This window comes from Lupinus angustifolius, chromosome LG08 (assembly GCF_001865875.1).
Source record: "Lupinus angustifolius cultivar Tanjil chromosome LG08, LupAngTanjil_v1.0, whole genome shotgun sequence".
NCBI classification, from domain to species: domain Eukaryota; kingdom Viridiplantae; phylum Streptophyta; class Magnoliopsida; order Fabales; family Fabaceae; genus Lupinus; species Lupinus angustifolius.
In genome coordinates, this window is record NC_032016.1 from 11,667,370 (window position 1) to 11,689,705 (window position 22,336).

Sequence of the window (22,336 nt, forward strand, 5' to 3'; positions counted from 1 at the left end):
CATGGGCAGTTTCCTCTATGGTGGAGGACTTACTTTCTCGAATAAACTCCCGATAACTCCTCCAAAACCCCTTCTATAACCAGGGACTGATGCATTGGAATAAAAGAGAGCAATATTCATTCTGATATCATCTCATTCATTTCTATCTTACGAATAGAAACAAAAAAGTAAGATTAAGAAAGATCTCGGGTTGCATAAAAGAAAGTCCAGTGTAGTGTTGTAGTGTTATAAAGCGGAAGGAAGGAAACTGAGTTTCTAATCATCAAGGAACTCATAAAGGGAATGCGGAGAGGTGACAATAAAAGGCAACCAGAAAGAGCAGTACCAGGTAACACCAGGAAAGAACATCACAAAGGGAAATAGCAATGGAACCACATTTTCCTTAACTTTATTTTATTACATGTGAATGTCATAATGTAAATGTCATAATGTCAAGGTCCTAAATAAAGGTTCTTATAAACCATTAAAGGCTCATAAAATTTGTTAAAAGAATTTAACATCATCCTCACCCCCAAATCTTTTCTTCCAATCTTATTACAAATTTCATATAGTACATAACTGCAGATTTTGGTCTTGCGTGTACACTTCTAAGTAGTAATTAATTTGGATGGAACACATATATGTGCATGAGACATAAGTGTGCCAGCTGGAGTGCACTAAAAGCTAATGAGTAAGACAATACAATTTAAATTATAAAATGCTTGAATTTTGTAAATGAGTCTTAGTAGAACCAATTATTTTTATTAATTATATAATATATATATAATTTTGACCGGTCCGACCAAACAGTTTAACCGGTTAAACTGGTTATAACCTATACAGAACCTCTTCTAAGTTGATGTCCGGCTCGACTATCATAACATTGGAAATAACACAACCAGTATAAGAGACTAAATAAAGAAGCTGAAGGGTGGTGGTAGTTTCATCAAGAGAGAATGATGAATGAGATATTTTGGTCAACCATAGTGATAGTGATATGTAGTGTCATAATATTATTTCAGAAACTTTGGTTAAAGCCTCAAAGGATCAGATCCATGCTACAGAAACAAGGCATCAATGGACCAAAGCCTTCATTCCCTTTTGGCAACATTTCAGAGATGCTAAGGATCCATCACCAACCTCCTCAATCTTCTAATGACTTAGATAAATGGGTTTATTCCATTTTCCCATATTTTCATACATGGAAGCAACACTATGGTATATATGCTTATATTTATGTATTAAATTAGTGTTAGATATGCTACAATAACATTACAGTTTGTTGATCTAGGATAGGTTATGTAATATCATATGTATGTGTGAAAAGTTGGTAGATACAATTATAATTCTTTTAAATTTTTTGGTTTATTCAAGTGTAATCCGATACGTGAGGAGGAGCAAACGAATTTATAAATAGAAAAGACTCATGAAACTAAAGTCTTAAGGTTTTAGTTGAAGGTGTGATGTCTTACGTGTGTCTTTTCACTATTCTCATACTCCATTAATAATGGAACTCCATAGTGGTTGGAGGCTTTTTGATCACCGTGTGGTCCAACAAGTGGTATGAGAGTCGATGGTTCGGCTTAAACAGAGTGGACTTAAAGGGGAGTGAACCAAAAAGTATGTGGTACCCACACTTGAAGGGATATTATTTCACTTATTCAAGTATGAAGTCATACATTGGATATGCGAGACAAAGTGAAAAAGTTTATGAGTAGAAAAGATACATTAAACTAATAACTCAAGGTTTTGGTTCAAGATGTAGTGTCTCACTTGTGTCTTTCAACTCTTCCCATCAATCTGGTCCAACAGAAATTATATAGATTTGTACCATCAATCTGCTCAAAATGTGCTCTATTTTGTGACAGCCCTGTGTTTTATTTCATGGTGAATAATTTTAAGCTGTTCTGGTTTAGTTATATCCTGAGCCAATATTAACAGGGCTAGGCCACAAAAGAAGGTTTTTAATTTTTGATTTCATTTTCTTCCATATTGTTCTTGTTGGTTTCAATTGGGTTGTTTTTAATTTTTGATTTCATTTTCTTCCATGTTATTTTATATGAATATTACTTATGTATACTTGAATATATTTGTATGTTTTATTCATAATCTTGTTACAATCATATATTATACTTGTGTTATATCACAAAAGAATTTGCATGAATTGAAAGTTTTTCATTTGATATATTAGTATGTTTGATGGTTATATGATAATTAATCAGGTTCAATATACATGTACTCCACTGGAATGAAGCAACATCTATATGTGGAAGATGCAGCATTAATAAAAGAGATGAACTTGTTTAGATCCTTGGATTTAGGGAGGCCTTCACATTTTACTGAATCATTGAAGCCAATGTTGGGTACTTCTGGCATTCTTACCAATAATGGATTCAAATGGTCTTTTCAAAGGAATCTTATTTCTCCTGAGTTTTTCCTTTCCAAAATTAAGGTTCGTATATCAGTGTTTATTGTCAATAAACATGATTTATGATAGAGTATTATGACGTCGTTCGATCTATGTAGCCGACCTCACATAATGTGATAAAGGGTTTGTTGTTGTTGGTCCATATTGTGGAACTTTATCAATTGAGTTATTCTTTTGTTTAACTTGTAGAATGTGGTAGATTTGATGGAAGAATCTACGATGGAAATAATCAGAAAATGGGAGAGCCATATAAGAGAAAGTAAGGGTGGGATTGTAGAGATTGTAATTGAAGAAGATATGAAGGTTCTCACAGCAGATATCATTTCGAAGACTTGTTTTGGTACCTCTTATGCTCAAGGCAATGAGATTTTTGCAAAATTGGCAACTTTGCAAGCTACCCTAGCAAAACCAAGTGTTCTATTTGGATTTCCAAACCTAAGGTAGTATATATATATATATATTGAATTTTATTCAAAATATAAATTCTATATTATACATCATTCATTTAATAGGGTAAGTTTTGTCAAGAAGATAAAATTATTTGCCTTATGAGTTAAAATTATGAAATAATAGTTTGCAAAATCCTTGTAAGCTCTGAAGCACAGATACGTGAAACTCCTTCACGTGTCATTAACGGACACGTATCCGACACAGATATGCTCTTATTCATCATGGATACGTATCCATAGAATATCTAAAAATAAAAAAATATTAAGAAAAAAAACTAGGATAAATATGATACATATTTGAAATGCTATATTATACATCATTCACTTAATAGGGTAAGTTTTATCGAAAAGATAAAATTGTTTGCCTTATGACGTAAAAGTTACGGATTCAAATTTTGAAATAGTCTTTTCCCTTGCAAGGGTAAGACTATATTCATCTACCTGTCCTGACCTCAATATGTAAGAGTCTATCATTAACATAACTAATGATATGATACATTAATTTTCAGCTATTTTCTCACCAAGGAAAAGAAAGAGATAAAGAAGTTGGAGAAAGAGGTTGAGATGCTAATAATGAAAGTGATACACAATCGTGAAGTAGAGAATAAGAATAGTACTATGCATGCAAATGAAAAGGACCTTTTACAAAGAATGATAGAAGGTACTACCAATGCAACAATTTCAGATAGCAAAGGAAAATTATTGAAGCTTGGGAAGAATGAAGTTAATAGAATGATTATAGATATGTGCAAGAATATTTACTTTGCAGGATCTGATACAACTGCTATTGCTGTTGCTTGGACACTGATGCTTCTCACAGTGTATCCTGAATGGCAACAAAGTGTTAGATCTGAGATTGTTGAGACCTTTGGTCACATTTTGCCTCATAGCTTCAATGACATGGACAAACTTCAAAAGTTGAAATCAGTGAGTACAACACTTAACTCCTACTCTCTTCTAAAATTAAATTTATTGTTCATTAAAATTAAACTTCAATGCATATTTAACTTTTTTCTCATGTCACATTTGTGGAGATAACTAATGTCTTCCTGTAGTTACATGTTACACGATATGAAATTTGATGTGTGGTTTGTCAACTTTTATATTATTACTATAAGATTTCTTTTATGATGAATCTGGTACATGGTATCTGATATTTAGAATTCACTATATATCTATATTTATTTGATACTACCAAAGGATATCCTCTTACCTTTTGAGTAAGGAACTAATCACTCTTGGGGTGTGTGGTTGTTCCTCTCAATAAGTGTCGTTCCCAGAAATCGAATCCTAGACCTTTTGGTCATCCTGGGATCAAGTGAGACCTTACACCACTAAACAAACGCCTTGTTGGTTGGGACAATATATTAACACTAATGATGAAGACTGAAAATTGAATATAACAATATATACAGTGGCCCTATAACTCGCATATATCACATTTTTAATAATAGCCCACAAAAACATTAGATGTTTTAGTAGTTTTTTTGTACTACTAAGGGTATCTCCTCACCTTATGGCTAAGGAACTAATCTCTTTCGAGGTTTGTGGTTGTCCTTCCTAACAAGTGTCGTTCCAGAAATCGAACCTTAACCTTTTGCTCCTATGTATGCAGATGACAATGGTGATTCAAGAGAGTCTACGCCTATATGGACCTGGGGTTATGGCTGCAAGAGAAGCTTTAGCTGATGTGAAATTGGGTCAGCTAGTCCTACCAAAAGGTATAATCTTGTGGTTGAACTTGTCTGCATTACACCGTGACCCTAACAATTGGGGTGAAGATGCTTGCGAGTTTAAACCAGAAAGATTTGCTGATGGTGTTTCTAAAGCATGTAAGTATCCACAAGCTTATGTACCATTTGGCCTTGGGAGTAGAATTTGCTTAGGCCAAAACTTTTCCATGATTGAAATGAAGATAATACTTTGTCTTCTTCTATCAAAATTCAACTTTGCAACTTCCCCAAATTATCAACATTGTCCTGTGTTCAACATTTCATTAATGCCAAAGTATGGTATTAAGCTTCTTGTTAGCAAGGTTAATGCATGAGACCAAGGAGTAAGACTAGTTTTGTGGGTTACTAGCAACTTTGGTTTGATTTGTAAGAATGAAAAACCCTTTAATTATAGCTAAATAAATAAAGAGAATAATGTATCTCCTCATATCAGGAGATAATTTATCTCCTCTAGTCAGTCAGTAAAAATGTGACATGCTATTTTGTTTATTTAAAAAAATATTTTTATAGAAAATGATGAAGCATGGCACATGTCATGATTTCACTGGAAGGAGGAGATAACTTATCTCCTTATACCAGGAGATACTTCATTTCCATAAATAAAACATAGACCATCTTCTTGTCTTTGCTCCCTTGTTTGACATATAGAACAATGAAAACTTATTTGATGTTTATAAAGTTATTTCTTGTTAAGGTGACTAACTTGATATATTTGCTTGTAATCAAGATCTTCATATAGGTTATGATCAATGATTATCTAATCACCATGATAACCATTTGAAATTTCACTTTGCCCTAACAAAATAAATAAGATGGATAAAATATCAATTCATATTAGTGGGTCGTTTCTGTTTATGGTAGTTGTTGCGACCCGATTTTTGGTTAGAAACTGACTCTGCAATTTAGGAAGAAGTAAACTCGATTTCAACTTCTCCCAAAAGATTTGGAGTCGTCACTTTGTTTTTTGCAATTAAAATGTAGAAAACTCTCTATTATGTCCAATTTGGATACTATTTTATTTTAAACCTAAGTTCTAGTATTGGGAGTCGATTATAGATCGGACATGATATTAGCATATCATCAGTCCGTATTAAAATGACAACCTTGTTAATATAAACTTTTATACTGTTAAAATTCATTTATTAAAGCAAATGATTTTATTTTTTTATTTTTGGCTCTCCCAAGAGTTCATCTTACTCCCAGGTACTTTGAAAATATTAGTTCATTGGTTTGAAAAGTTATTGATTTGATTTGATTTGATTTTTTTCCATTGATTTGAGTATGATTAAGATGTACTGGTTTTTATTTAATTAGATATAATCAACCACGAATAAGCCGCACTAGTCGTAAATCGACTTTCTACTTTAGCCATAAATGAAGACACAACACAAGCCACAAAATATGTTATTCAGATTTCATTAAAGATATTTAATATTTAAAAGATGTTCAAAAATAATTTATTTTTAGATAGGTGAAATTAATAGCATAGAAACATCATCTATCATAGACTAACTTTTCACTTTGGGTAGAAAAGAAGATGCGACACATGTCATCTTAAACAACTTTTATTTAGGAAAAAGGGAATAGACAAGAGGTTGATTGGGTTACCAAATTCCAACAAAATGTATTTACATTTTTTTAAAAGAAGATGTTTAGAAATGATTTAAATTAAATGTAGACCTGAGTATTACATATATTTACATTTCTAAACATCTTGCTGTCAAAAAAGGTGTCACATTAAACGAATAAGGAACTCAAAATCATACGGAGGATAACATCATAGATGAATAATTCAACAAAAGTTATATAAATCAGGAGTTAATTTTAGAGATATAATAGGAATATAAGATAAAATATAAATTATTAATAGGTTACTTTCACAACAATATGTATCATCAACCTCTAAATGTGGATGTTCTCTAACACCAAAGAATCTTAACATAATTAATATATTAATTTATATAATTAAATACAGAGTTAAATTTTGATCAAAATTGACTTAAAATGAACATAAATTGGAGTTAAAGAAATGCAAGGATCTCTACAAATGGATAGAATTCAGGAGACCTTCCATTTTATTTCAAAATAATTATTATACAATAAAACAAAAATTATACGAAATTTATGAAGTAAAATAGATTGGAAAGATATATTTAAAGCAAAAAAAAGAAGTCTTCTTTTTGCTAATAAATTAGATTATAAAAAATATCAATAATAGTTGAAAGTCTGACTTAGATTTTAAACGGAATGAAATGAAAAAAAAGACTTTTTAAGTTATGAATTCTAAAATATTTTTTGAAGTTATGAATTCTAAAATATATTTTTCTATTTCTTTCCTTGAACTTAAGAATATGTAATATTTAGAGTGTCTTTTATTGAGATTAATTTAGCTAAAAAAAAATAGTTGTGAAGGTCAAAATAAGCATAACTTTAATCTTGAAGGTGTTTGATGAAAATATAATCACAATCCTATAGCTATTTTTTGGAGAAGATGAACATAATTTTTCATTTTAACCAAAGACATCATACACGATATAATTGTTTTGATTACCATAGACTATAATAACCATCGCTAACCACGAAGAGGCTTCAAAACGGTGCACAACCGTGGATTCACTGTCACCGCCGCTAAAAAAGCGAAAAAACCGCCATGGACAGCCCTTGGTCACCGTTGCCGGTGTCGAAGAAGAATGGAGAAGAGAAGACGGAGGAGATAATCATACCTTGTTCTCCAACCATCAATGGCTCCCTCTCCCGGCGAGATTCGCAACCATGACGCTTCCTTGTATCGGTGAGAATGAAGATGGCAGAAGAGAATGGGAGAAAAGGCTTGATTTAAGGATTTCTCCGCTCTTGTTCTTCTCACGTGATTTGGGAATTGTAGCAAAAAGTGCTAGTTAACATATTTTACATCTCCTAACTATTGAATAATACAACATACTCTGTCCTAAATTATTTAATATCGCGTCCCGATTTTTGACTGGACGATTTTATTTAGAGTCGCTACTAGATTTTATAGTTAAAAATATAAATTTTGTTAAGCTCAATTACCTTGAGCTTTTAGATTTTTGATATCCAGGTTCGGGAGTCGGTTACAAGGTAGGGAAGGTATTAGCACCCTACCCGATGGTACCTTTCGTTAAAATATATAACTTTATTATTATTATTATCATTAAAAAGAATTTCTTTTATTTATTATTGTGCCTAACAAAATTAATTTTGGTCCTATTTACCCCCTATTATAGGGATCAAGCCTTACGTAGTTCTTTAGGTAGAAAAATATTTGTTAGTTGAATATATTTTAATTAAAGAAAATATATTTTTTTTTAGGAAAAAATGTTTATTGTGCATGTTTATTTATTGGTAAAAAAAGTTTTTTTGGTTAATTTTTGTTGTTTATCTAATTATCTAATTAAGAAAATAGAATTTAATCAATTTTGAGATTTAATAGATTGAAAAGAAGCAGCGTAACACGACCTTTCAAAGATGATTTGAGAAGAAAGAGGCCTTCAGGGCGACCTTCTCTACATCTTTGATTAATTATCAAAATTGTTTTATATTTTGAAAAGTACTTATGATAATGTCATATTTGACTTGTTTTAAAAAATATTCAAATTTTTGTTAATCATAATTCTAATTATTTACGGAAAGTAAACAATTTAATTAATTTTTAAAAAGTCATAAAAAAGTTTGTTAATTGTTAGTAATATTAAAATGATTTTTATCTCTTTTTTCTTGTTACTATTCTTCATAAATTTTATTACTAATAATTATTTATTATTGTAAACATTACACTCTTGTATAAAATAATTAATCAAAGTATTTAAAAATTATATACAAAATAATTTAATTCTTTATTTATTAAGCAATATTGTATTGTTAAACTAATAAAAGAAAGAAATAAATAGAAAAATAGTACTTTATTGCCTTTGAAATATTAGAAATTTGCATTAATAGAAGTAGAAATAGTATGTTGGGGTTTGGTAGATTAGAGGACACATGGCAGCATGTGATTGGATGAATCTGGAAAAGTCAAAGCATTGAGACACACGGTGGACTGTCACACAATGGATGGGGGATGCACAACACCGTGCTGTGAGCTCGTCCGCAGGGAATCCCGTGTTCCCACATGTGCAGTGATTCGGTGTGGCGCGGTACAGTAAGACTGGGAAAGCATTTCGCGTCTGATTGGCTTGCTATGGATTCAACGCGATGGAAAAGAAAGTATGCAGATCTAACTGTTGTGGTTGAGACGTGTAGAGAGTGTACGACGCAACTGTGGGCATGGCTGCACTGTATCACATGGAATAAAAAATTTCCACCCTTTCGATGGCACGTTATTTACCGATGTTTTTTTCAGTGTTTTCAGTGTAACTTTTTATGTTTATTGTGGGCTCTATTTATAGCGAATTTTCAACCGCTAAATCCCTAACTTCTGATTAACAAAATTTTAAATTCTGATAAATTTTATCTCTCATCTTAAGGATCTTAACAAAGTGACTTGACTCTATCTTTTCTTATTATTTTAATAATTTTCTGTTATTTCTTTTTCAAATTGTTAATGTATTTAATTATTTAAGTTATTTCGAATTTTTTATAAAATATGGATAAAAATAAAATTAATTATTACCTATACATTTAATATTCAAAACTTCAAAAAATCAAAATAAATAAATAAATAAACATTTTTTCTTTCTCATTTTAGAAAAAAAGTATGAGCTCATAGTGGCCAATTCTTAATTCAAAAATTTTATTTCCTAAAATCGTTTTCTTAATTTATTTTAGTTTTGAACATTTGATTAACCTAACAACTTGGATTCAGGAACCCTATCAATATTAATTTATTATTATTTTGAATTTTCGGTTAACCTAATCACTTGGATTCAGGAACTGTAACATCATTGATTTATTTATTATTATTTTTTGAATTTTAAGTTAACTCGATCACTTGGATTTAGGAACTTAGAACCCTGATTTATTTATTATTATTTTTTGAATTTTAAGTTAACTCGATCACTTAGATTTAGTAACTTAGAACCCTGATTTATTTATTATTATTTTTTGAATTTTAAGTTAACTCGATCACTTAGATTTAGGAACTTAGAACCCTTATTTATTTATTATTATTTTTTGAATTTTAAGTTAACTCGATCACTTGGATTTAGGAACTTAGAATCTGATTTGTTTATTATTCTTTTTTTCCTCATATATATTACTAAGGGTGGAAACAGGCCAAGTCAAGCCAGATTTTGCCTTAAATAGGCCCAGCTTATATAGCACATAGGAGTCTGGGTCTGGCCTGTTAGCCTGTTTAAAAAAAATTTCAAAGCCTAGGCCTGGCCTGTTTAAAAGTTTGGCCTGTTAGCCTGTTTAAAGGCCTATTATACTATATGCTCATGAAATAGGCTACCATGTCTACATTTTAATGGGCTTATAGGCTTATTTTAGTTAGACCCATCTAATTCTAATAATTAAATTATATTTTTATATACATTTTTATATTAATATTACACATATATAATAATATTGCTTATATTAAAATAATATAATTTTAACATTCTTATATAATAGGCCGACCTGTTAGGCTTTATATGCCTTTTAGGTGGCCTAAAGCCTAGTCTGTTAAGCTAAATAGGCTTTTTAAAAAGCCTGAGTCTAGCCTCTTCGTAAAAAAAGTTTAATAGGCCCCTGATCGGCGGCCTGCCTGTTTCCACCCTTATATATTACCACTCTCACTCTCAAACAGTCATCATTGATCAGCAGTCCACCATCTTGTTGTCCATCAGAATGGAGGCAGCATCAGGTCCTCACTTCTCAGGTCTACACCTAGACGCCGTCGTTTCACCTTCTTGTTCTTCTTCTTCTCCTTTCGATTCATCAACCTTAAATCCCAATCAACCCTTCGTTATAGGTTCTCTCTCTCTCTCTCTCTCTCTCTATTTCTCATTACCATTCTCTTTTTCTCTTTCAATTTTCTTATGCTTCACTGTTTCAGGAGTTTCTGGAGGCACTGCTTCTGGTAAGACCACTGTTTGTGATATGATTATCCAGCAACTTCACGATCACCGTGTCGTTCTTGTCAATCAGGTATTCCTATAACCCACATTTCACTCTTTTTCTAACAATCCATCATATTATCACTGTGGGTCATAATTTTACTGTTTAATATGATATGATTAGTGTTCACAATTCGAGGGACTAAATTGATAATTTTCTTGAATCATGGAATAGCATGACGGGTACTTAGAAAATTAGGGAATGAAAATATAGAATCTTATTTTCGGTCTCTTAGAAGTGTTACCATTATCAGGTAATTTGAAATGGAATTTTGGTCCAACTATTCTTTACAAAGTGCGCAGCGAATAACAGCCATATCAGTCTCCGGGCAGAGATGACTTCATGCGAAAGACTAAAATGATGACAATTTAAATTATTGAGGGACAACTGTGATGACAAAATATTGAGGACAACACTAATTTATAACACTTGTATATTGTGTCACTGTAATTATTGAAAATATTTCATCTTTGTGGCCTAGTAATTTAATTTTGTACATGCTTCTTCATTCAACTATAGGATTCGTTTTATCGTGGTTTGACACCTGAGGAGTTGGAGCGTGTGCACGAGTACAATTTTGATCATCCTGGTAATTCATGTGTATGAGTCATTATTAAAAATTCTGTTTTGTATAGTTGTTGAGTTTGGAGTTCCTTTAGAGTAGTTTGCTACCTGTCTCTTCTGTTACTCTATGCTATATTTAGTTCATATGCTTGTAGAGAACTAAGATGACAGCTTAATATTATTGTAGATGCTTTTGATACTGAGCAGCTATTAGAGTGCATGAGAAAGCTCATAGGTGGCCAGAGTGTTCAACTCCCAATCTACGACTTCAAGAAGCACCAACGCTCGACAGATAGCTTCCGGCAGGTATCACTCCAAAGCATGTTGAAGGAAATGTCTATAGTTGGCACTAATATGGTTATCACTTATCAGTGATGGAAATTCATTCATTTTGGTTGCGTTTCTGAAACTGTACCCTTAAATTAGTAAATTGATAAATTTGGACCCTGGAGATCACCCTTCATTTATTGGATTTTCAAAATTCGTTTGGTTCACTTTTATAATAAAAAATCCACTTGGTTGTCCCCTCCCCATTTAGATTCGTGCAGTCAATGATAGTACAAGTTATGATCACCATGCTCTTCCATTTGTTAATACCATAAGATATTGTATATAATATTTATGGATTTGGTAAAATTGAATCTTTTGATAATGAAGAAGAATCATCTTGAATGGAAAACAGAGACGCAAAGAAAGGGGAAGATAAGATATATTCTTCTCACTAAAAGGAAGGAAATTAAAAACATGATAAGAGAAACTTAGTGAAACAGAGGTGGTCTAATCTCTCTGCATATTCCATACTCTTACCAAAACCTTTGAATCATAATTTGTACTAGTAATACCCAAGCTCTACCATATGCATTACATGCTGATTAGCCTTTTATATTTGTTAAAAGCTGATTGCAATTCACGAACAATTATGCAGTTGTTTCTGAGTTAGAATTGTACATGGTGCACATATCAAAAGACATGTGTATGAGTTCTGTGAATCACACACAATGTAGTAGTACATCTTATGCCAGACAAGTTTTTTCTATATTTTATGAGTTTTGAAATGTATCAGATGCTTGTGATTTGCCATTCATTAACTTTTTCCTGGTCCTTTACTAACTAGTAATTGATGTCTCTGCTCAGGTCAATGCTTCTGATGTCATTATATTGGAGGGAATTCTTGTTTTCCATGAGCAAGGTGTCCGGGATCTGATGAACATGAAAATCTTTGTTGACACAGGTTTGATATGTTTTTGCATCTCTCTCCTGTCCAGTGTTTTAAATTACAGTTGCGGTTGCGATTAGGGTCACAGTTGCGGTTACTGTGATTGCAGCCATTGCGATGCAGATTATTGTGATTAAAAAAATAATTTTGAACTTGATGCGGCCTGACGCAGCCCAAATGCTGTCCAATGCGGTTGCATTGTTGTGATTCGTTGTCATATCGCAACTGCGCTGTGATGCAGTTGTGGCTGTCACCGCAAGTCTGCAACCGCAATATTACGGCTGTATCACATGATGTGGTCTGCAATTTAAATCACTGCTCCTGCCCTTTCAATGGTGTGCCATGTATGAATTTTGACATATTTTATAACATGGTTAGTAATTATTTGGAATCATTTGACATTTCTTTAAATTCTGCATGTCATGTTTTGTGTTGCATTTTGGTTACTGCTGCAAAATCTCCGTTATTGCATTAAGGTTGCTTACATACTCAAAACATACATCATACTTGACTCTAGAAACAAATTTGAACTCCTAGAAACAACTATTACACAAGAAAATTGCGGTAGGGTTGAGACCATTATTGAGACATGGGATGCTAAAAATAACTAATTGCCCAGTCACAGAAAAGCATGGTATTTTCTCAACGCATGGATGACTTATATATAGTCACGTAGATCTGTAGGAATAAAACTGTAGAATACTTTATATCATTTATTGTACATAAATGGCAATAGACAGTTTTGAACATATAGCGGTTTAAATTTTCCAACAGTAGGCAACCTATTGATATATTCTCTAGGTCTATGCTCCTCTTAGCATGAAGAGTTTTAGAACCACAATGATTCAAGAGACAAAAAAACTTTTTTTCCCATTCATTCCTCACTTTCCCATAACTCTCATGTGTTGATTTCTTGATATTAACTACTGGTATTTAGTTGCTGATCACTAAACAAAAAAATGCTAATATTTCTTGTGTGTAGTAATGGAATATTGGAAACTCTCTCTTTCCCTCTTTAATGTAATATTGGGTCCTTAATTACTTATAGATGCTGATGTGAGGCTTGCTCGTAGAATTAGACGTGATACTGTGGAGAGGGGCAGGGATATAAACTCTGTTCTTGAACAGGTAAGCTCACTAATTTAATTAGTAACCATCACTTAATTGAAGTTAGGCTAAATAATATCTTTTCCCGTATAAATTCTTATGTTCTTGATAATCTTTGATATATTGATGCTTATTTGATTTTATTATAGTCCTAATGAAATGTGATATAGTGATCAATCACATTGTTATATGTTCCTAACTGCCTAGAATGTTGGTTTTGCAGTATGCAAAATTTGTTAAGCCTGCCTTTGATGATTTTGTTCTTCCATCAAAGAAGTATGCTGATGTGATCATTCCCAGAGGTGGTGATAATCATGTTGCCGTTGATCTGATCGTGCAACATATTCACACAAAACTTGGTCAACATGATCTATGCAAGATATATCCTAATGTGTATGTTATTCAGTCAACATTTCAGGTATCTATGCGGTTAGTTTGTCAACATTCATTTCTTATTTTTTATTTCAATAGTTGAAATTTTGTGGAGGATCCCGAGGAACATCATAATGAAACATTATACTGACCCTTGTAGTGGTAACTCTTGTAGCCTACTTTTAACAGGGCAAAAGCTGATAATATGATTTTTTTTTCAATCTATATTTGGTCCTTTAATGGATGTGCTTATATATTTCAGATAAGGGGCATGCACACATTGATTCGTGACCAAGACATATCAAAGCATGATTTTGTATTTTATTCAGATCGACTCATACGTCTGGTACTATATGTTTCACAGCTTTGCTGAACTTCTCTTTTTTTAGGTTTTTAATTTCACGGGTTTTCATTTCCTTGGTGGTTGGTACAAAGGGCATAAATGCTATTTCCTATCTTGGTTATTAGGTTGTTGAGCATGGCCTTGGTCATCTTCCATTCGTTGAGAAGCAAGTAGTTACTCCAACAGGTAAGCATCTATCGTTGTCCTAGTATTTTTATCTTTTGAAGATCATCATTATGGAGTCGTTCGATCTATATAGCCGACTCCACCTAGTGGGACTAAAGTTTGGTTGTTGTTGTTGATCATCATAACCCATGTAAATTGTTCTATCTTCCCTAGTTGGCTGTTGTGTATGCATAAATAAATTTCCAATCCTTTCATTTGAAAATGTCTTATCCCAATAAGTGCCACATGTAAATTTTAATTCTGCTTTATTTTACAGGATCTGTCTACACTGGTGTTGACTTCTGCAAGAAATTGTGTGGCGTTTCAATTATTCGAAGGTGAGATTTAGATCGGGTGTTAATTTTGGCAGGTCTAGTCTACATGATACAATGCTACTAGATATGTAATGAAAGAAGTATGTAATAACACCAATTCCCTTGCTTAGTATGATTAATGATCTTTAATATCACTGTCTGTTTGCTTTTGGCTGAACGTTATAGTGGTGAGAGTATGGAAAATGCACTTCGAGCATGTTGTAAAAGCATTAAAATTGGAAAAATTCTGATCCATCGGGATGGAGACAATGGAAAACAGGTAATTACAGTGCCTCTGCTATCGGTTCCGACAAATGTGGTCAATGGTTACTATTTTAATGATAAATCCTTTTTAAACTCCCTTTTCTTTTACTTCTAATCAGCTTATATATGAGAAGCTTCCCAAGGATATTTCAGAACGACATGTCTTGCTTCTTGACCCTGTCTTGGCTACAGGTGCTCTTTATCTACTCCTTCATATTTGAAATGTTGTTGGCAAATGCTATTTACTATGCAGTTTATGGTATCATGTTTGAATAGGCTTTACCTAATAGAACCTCTGTGCTATCCATTAACGCCCACCCTTTATTTTATGCTTTAAATTCATGGGAAAGAAACCTTGTTCACAATTACTACTTTTTTAAGTTATTTGCAAAATCAGGGTAAAATGTCATTATGGTAGCGATTTTAATGAAAACTATTGGGAAAGGATATGCAATAATTGAAGATAATGAAAAGCAATTCTATTAGCTAGCTATCACTGGAATAACAGGTCGAAGCCGAAAGTAGTAACCTTACCTAGTAGTTGAGTCTTGATTCTTTTGGAATCCTTCACATCAAATGTTTACTTAATGTATTTTGTGTCCACAAACAATTGAAGATAACATAAATAACATTCATTCATTTCATTGTAGGTAACTCTGCGAACCAAGCAATTGCGTTACTCATTCAGAAAGGAGTTCCAGAATCCCACATTATATTCCTCAATCTCATATCTGTAAGTTAAATTTGATGCCTTCACTGCAGAGATAATCATAATTGTTTCATATTATTTCACACTGTATACATAAACTGATCTTATGATCATTTTAAATTCAGGCTCCCGAGGGAATCCAGTGCGTGTGTAAAAAGTTTCCCTCATTGAAAATTGTCACATCTGAGATTGATCATGCATTAAACGAAGAGTTTCGTGTTATCCCAGGATTGGGTGAGTTTGGCGATCGCTACTTTGGTACCGATCTTGTCTTGTGACATAAGATGTAAACCACCTTCTGGTTAGCAGCTTCCTTGTGATGGGATAGGATATTAAAAGATCCAGCAAGAGCCAGGTTCTCTTATTTAAACAATATGAAGTGACTCATTTTTCGGGTAAATGATAATGTTTTCAGCTTATAAGGTGTTATCTAGAGATGAATTCACTGTCAATATTTATGTTTTTAGATATGTAGTTTTTCATTGTTTTCCCTTCTCAAAAGAACTGGAAGATGATGATTATGAGTCATTACTTGCTTCATTCATGCTCATAAATTATGTTCCAGATAGAAATTGAAGTTTTAGAACTTTTGAAATTCTTGTTTGTGTATGCATATGGGGCATGTGATTTTTATGTGGCATCGTATATTCTTCATAGTTCTTTAGATGAGCACATTTGAAGCTTGTTTGGTATAGTATTTTTATGTGGAAAGGAAATAGATGAAGGATTGCACCTTTTATTTGGTATGCATTTGTAAATGTGTGATAAATGATTTGGACGCATAAAAATAATGAAGAGATATTGACTCATATTATTTGAACTTATTTTTATAATATACCATATTTTGTTTAACTTAATTACGTTTATCACCATTTTTGTTAAAAAATTACATTCATCTCTCTGCAAAGGTGGTTAATCTATTTACGTGAGAAAAATGAGTTATTGTGAGAAAGAAGAACACTTAATATATACAATTGGATTTTGATTGAATGGTTAAGATTAAGAGATATATGCACATAACTATTATGTGACCAATAACTCACTTTTAATCTTAATCATCCATGATTAGTTGTAGGACTCAGATTTATTGTTCTCACAATTTTTACATGAGATCGGTTCTCACTTGAGTAACTCCCTGTATATATATATATATGAGGAGGATTTGTATATGTATAGAAAATGGAGTGATGATTTGTGTAACTTAGTTAGGAGAGGTGGGACAACTTCCCCTTGGATTTTATTTTTCAAATATTTTTAAATACTTTTTTACTTTGTGCAAATTATGTGGTTCTTATATGCATAGATTATATGCGTAGATGTTAATATTACTTATAATACTATCATTTCATTCAAGTTTATAATGATTTTACACTTATAAAATATATTATGATCATAAATTGTCTTTGTGAAACTTTATAAAAAAGGTCCTAAGATTCTATAGATTTTTATAAATAATTTAATATTTATAACATATGTATTTCTATGCAAAAATTATTATACCCTACGGATTTTAAAGTGAGTAAGAGAAAATTTATTTCAGATGTAAATTTTAACGTTTTATTGTTGATATTGTTAGTTACTCATGTTTGAAAAAACACTCTAACATCTGTGAATTAAGTTCAACTTTTACGATATGAGAAAATTGAATGCATATTTTGTTTATCAAGTTATTATGAAAATCATTTTCAGCAACAAAGACAATAAAATAAAACTATGTAGTAAAGTAGAAGATAAATTTCTTGTAGACAATATAATGTTATATTGAAAAAATAATTTGCTGATAATTTTGTCCTTAATTCAATCATCTATGAGTTGAAGACTTTAATGAGGAGCAGCACTCTAAATGAATATATATTTTTCTTTAACATCTTTAATAATTAATTATTATTCTTTATATTTTTTTTTGTTATTCAATTAATTTTAATTATAAATATAATTAAATATTGTTGTTTCTCCTAAATTTTTAGATCAAAATTGTCGGAGTATATATATTTTACCTAAGATTTAAAGATAAGCAAAAGCTTTTCCATTCCAATGTGTTATAGATTCTACTTTTTATCAATAAATAAACAAATCTATTTCAGTATTTTGAATTCCGTATATATGAATTTGGAGACTTCCTAGTTGCTACGTTACGTAGCCCTGTTTAAATCAAAACGATGGATTTGTTAAATTTTTATAATTATAAAAGTTAATTTCTAGTTATTACCTCTACAAATATATATATACACGAATTCTTTATGTTTAACGACAATTTTTTTTCTAAAAGCACAAAAATCCTGAAATTTCAATACTCACAATTTGAATTGCAGGAAAGATGAACATTTTTTTGGTACTAACAATAATATTTTCTCACATTTTCTGGTAATAACTATTCTCTTCTGGGGTGTGTGGTTACCCAATCCAATAAGTATTATTCCAAAAGAATCGAACATTTGATATTTTGATGATCTTAGGATGTAGTAGAGTCTTACACTACTACACCGATACCTTATTCGTTAAAGATCACCATTTGAAACTATATTTTTAAGTATTTTAATTATGTTAGACAAAATGTGTGGTTGCTTATGAAATTTTAAAATTTTACTAAAGGAAACATGCCAACGTTTACATTCAACATTCATTATTTGTTGCCTTATTTGAAAATAGATGCCAATAATTACATTTTACGGCCATTGATATGAATCTATAGTAAATAGTGTCTTTTAAACATATTTTGAACAAAAAAATATAAATCTTTCCATACTTCAAATAAATTTTATCATACAATATTATACAATAACTAGTCACCTATATATAAATATGAATCATTTCTCTTTGACCGCAAATTTTCCATGAATTTGTATAAAAACACAAAAACCATTGTAATGTTCACAGGCTTGAAGAATTCGGAATATAGGAAATTTAGGTATGTCATATGTTATTTGAAACTATATTTTTAAATATTTATATTCTTTTCAAAAACAAAAAGAAGTATCGGTTGCATTTCAAAATTTTAAAAGTTTATCAAAAGAGAAAAAAAATAGGTTTCAAAAATTACATAAAAGAGACATTATTTGTGATTATTTGATTTTAATTGGTTCTTTTTCAAAACTCATTAATGAAAATGATAAAATGTAATTTTGGTCCCTTATGTTTCTGAATGTGTGATTTTAGTCCCTATTTTTATGTGTAATTTTCATTATCCAACTTGCATGAAGGTGTTTCCTTCATGTCATATGTTATTTAATGTAGCATTACATGTGACATTGGTAAGTGACCTCCAAATTTATTAGGTGAAGTTTTAGTCTTCTTTTTTTTCATGTGTGCAGAATATGTCCTTATATTTTTTATATACATTTTCATAAATTAACATATATAATCACAAAACAATTCTGAAAAAGATTAGTTCTTTATCTATAGAATGAGGCGTATAAAATGGGAGAATATTCTTGGTAATATGAAATAGATGTCATGTGTCCTTATCATTTGTACAAATATATGACATTTAAAATATACTTTTAAATGTTTAGATTATTTTAAAATTAAAAGATTATAAGTTTTTTTTAAAATTTCAACGTTTAATATAAGAAATAAAAATAGATGATAACAATCATATTAAAGAGTGATTATTTTTTGTTTTATTTGTGATTAATTATTTTAGACTATGAAGCACGGATACTGATACGTGTGTCAGGTACGATACGTATCCAATACGTCGACACGCATTTTTTTCCAAAATACAGGATACGATACGTTCAGGGATACGCATATAAAATAATAAAAATTCATAAAATATGATAAAATTATAAGTGTAAATCAAAATAACCAAAGTAAAAAATATAATGGAAATTTAAAATCGTTGCCTCCATAACAAATGTAACTTATCCTATTTTAATGAAAACGAATCTATCCTAAAATCATTGCCCTCCATAACAAATATATATTATCCTATTTTAATGAAAACATATCTATCTTATCCTGTTTTATTGGAAACGAATCTATATGTCCTATACTTTACTGAAAACGAATCCATATTTCCTATATTTTATTGAAAACGAATCGGATACGTGTCTTAATATTTATTTATTTTATTTTATTTTTTAATTTTTGGATATTCTATGGATACATATCTTTCGCGAATCTGAGCGCATCCGTGTCGGACACCGACACATGAGGGTGTTTGATGAATCCGTGCTTCATAGATTTTAGATTACTATTTTCTAATTCATTAATGAAAACTTATAGTAAATAATGACTTTTAAGTATATTTTGAGTATCAAAGTTAATTAAGACTCGACTCTATAGCTAATAATGAACAACTTTTAATTGGTTGTTTCTTTTACATATTATATAGAATTTAAAAAAAAAGTATATTTCATTTCATAAGACAAATAAATTCTGCTAGTAATTGCAACCAAAAATAAGGATTGAATAAAAATTTAAAAAAATACTAAAACTGTCATTAGCATGAGCTCATAAGTAGTCATAATATATATATAAATAAATAAAGACGAGCGTTTATCTTTAACCACGTATTTTCTCATTAATTTTTTAAAAGCATAAAAATCTAGAAGATTTCAATGTTCCTAGGCTTTAAGAATTTGAAATGTGGGGAAGATAGAAGTATCACACAACATTTGAAACTATATATTTTAAATGTTTAGATTATTTTGAAAAATAAAAACGATTGGTTTTTTAAATTTGAAATTTTAGCAAAGGAAAATAGATCCCGACAATCATATTAAAGAGTCATTGTTTGTTTTTTCAAAAAATCATTAATGGAAATCTATTACAGATAATGCACGAGTTTTAATTGGTTTTATTTTAAAATATTATAATTTAAAAAAAAAACTATAAGTCATTCCATGCTTAAAATAAATTTTTCTAATAATTATTGAATAAAATATTATGCAATGAAGTTTTAAGCATATGCATAAGCACGGGTTGATAACAAATTGGATATAAATATTCACCTTATTTTAAGTGAGAAGGATGATATTATTAAAAAAATGAGTAGGATGATTTTATGCCAAAACTTTTCAACTTCTTAAAATTGTAATTTTTTTAAAGATACGAGTTTTTGCAGAAACATATATAGAATCTTAAACATGGTTGTTTTTCTACAACCATGGTGCATTTAATGTACTAAGGATAAGTTAAAACAAAATGCAGTTAAGTGCATATGACACTTTTTCTTCGTTGATTAAGTGGGGACAAGAAACATGACTTCTGTATGATGTTTTGTTGGGTACTAAAGTTTCTTTATAAACCAACAAGATGTTGATCTGGTGATATAAATTATTATTAAATATTTAAGATAATCAAAAAATTAAGGGTTCAATTCATGTGAGCAATATTTGTTGGGAGAAACAATCATAGATACCAAAAGTTACTCAATACAAGTATATTATGACAATCATAAAATATGATGAGAAAATTGAGTGAAAAACTACAATATTCAAGTGAGGTGGATGAAATAATGGAGTATTTAAGTGTCATATATGATATAAGGGTATCACTCAAGCTTAAAGAACATTTTTGCCATATTGTTATAAAACCTACAATGTTAAATGTGACTGAATGTTAAGCAGTAAAATGATAAAAATATAATAAAATCAATGTAATAGAAATATGAATGTTGCATTGGATGAGTGAACATACCGAATAAGATAGAATTATTAATTAATGTATTATAGAGAAATTTTGGGATCTCTTATAATAAAAAAGATAAAAGAATCATACATTAAGTGGTTTGAGCATATGTGGAGGAGTCATTTGAAGTCATTGTAAGAAGAGTAGATTAAAAGGAGATTAGTTTACTTTCTATAGGTGAAGGCAAAGAAAATCGATAGGCAAAAAAATTAGAAACAACTTAGAGATCAATGTTTTATCAACAAACATAATTTATAATAGATTTATTTGATTCATGTAATAGAGCCAACCAGTCTTACTAAGACATAGTTGTAGTTGTGTTCTCCCTTATTTTTTAGAAAAAACAGCTTACATTGTAATATCTTAATTTTTATTAAACTTTGTATAATAATTAATGAAGTATCATGATATGGATCAAGCCATAAAACAACCAAGACATCAAGCTAGAATCTTAGCCTGGCCATGCCAAACATTGGGTCATAATCGAGGTAGTTGGGCATCGTGATTGTGCCACTACTTGAGCCATGACCAAGCCAAATGCTTAGTCTAACCGTGCCAGGAAATGGGTTAATATATAAATGCTTATCAAATATATAAATGTTAATATTTTGGATTGTAATTGTTTAGCAGTTGTTCCTCTGTGTATTTAACACACATGCATGCGTTTATCTACCAACTGATGCACTCTCATTGTTTTTTTTCAATTATCATAAAATATTCTTTTATTAAGGCCAAAGCTAACATGCGAACTATGAAGATACACCATATGGATGCGAACTGATTACCAGCAGTTGAATCATATGGTTAGAATCTCTCCCATTCATTTTTAACCAGTAACTTGGTAGAAAATCTCATACATGAAAGTCGTAAAAGACATCCACAACTTCTATGTTGTAAAAAAGTTCATGCCCGGAAGTCGTTTATCTCTTTTACGACTTTTGAGAGATTTTTTTCAATGTATAGAAGTCGTGTTGCTATATTTCGACTTCTGGGTAAGTTAAT

The 22,336-nt window shown here is 30.7% G+C and overlaps 2 protein-coding genes across 4 annotated transcripts; both read left to right on the top strand.

Moving 5' to 3' along the window:
- On the top strand, positions 878-5,056 carry LOC109353647 (cytochrome P450 714A1-like). Of its 2 annotated transcripts, XM_019595986.1 has the most exons (6): positions 1,042-1,119; positions 1,164-1,197; positions 2,202-2,431; positions 2,597-2,847; positions 3,366-3,783; positions 4,472-5,054. In XM_019595986.1, exons 3-6 carry the CDS (start codon positions 2,213-2,215, stop codon positions 4,901-4,903), a joined length of 1,320 nt encoding a protein of 439 aa, XP_019451531.1. In that variant the 5' UTR covers positions 1,042-1,119; positions 1,164-1,197; positions 2,202-2,212; the 3' UTR covers positions 4,904-5,054. The 2 variants fall into 2 exon arrangements, with proteins under 2 accessions (XP_019451530.1, XP_019451531.1); XM_019595985.1 differs by having other exon boundaries at positions 878-1,197; positions 4,472-5,056.
- LOC109353385 (uridine kinase-like protein 1, chloroplastic) lies at positions 10,321-16,333 on the top strand. 2 transcript variants are annotated; one of them, XM_019595630.1, is made up of 15 exons: positions 10,377-10,500; positions 10,585-10,676; positions 11,166-11,235; positions 11,398-11,516; positions 12,345-12,441; positions 13,475-13,554; positions 13,757-13,951; positions 14,168-14,251; positions 14,374-14,434; positions 14,691-14,751; positions 14,914-15,007; positions 15,111-15,183; positions 15,642-15,724; positions 15,826-15,990; positions 16,047-16,333. In XM_019595630.1, the coding sequence occupies exons 1-14, from the start codon at positions 10,377-10,379 to the stop codon at positions 15,976-15,978; spliced, it is 1,386 nt and encodes a 461-aa protein (XP_019451175.1). In that variant the 3' UTR covers positions 15,979-15,990; positions 16,047-16,333. The 2 variants fall into 2 exon arrangements, with proteins under 2 accessions (XP_019451177.1, XP_019451175.1); XM_019595632.1 differs by having other exon boundaries at positions 10,321-10,500; positions 15,826-16,333.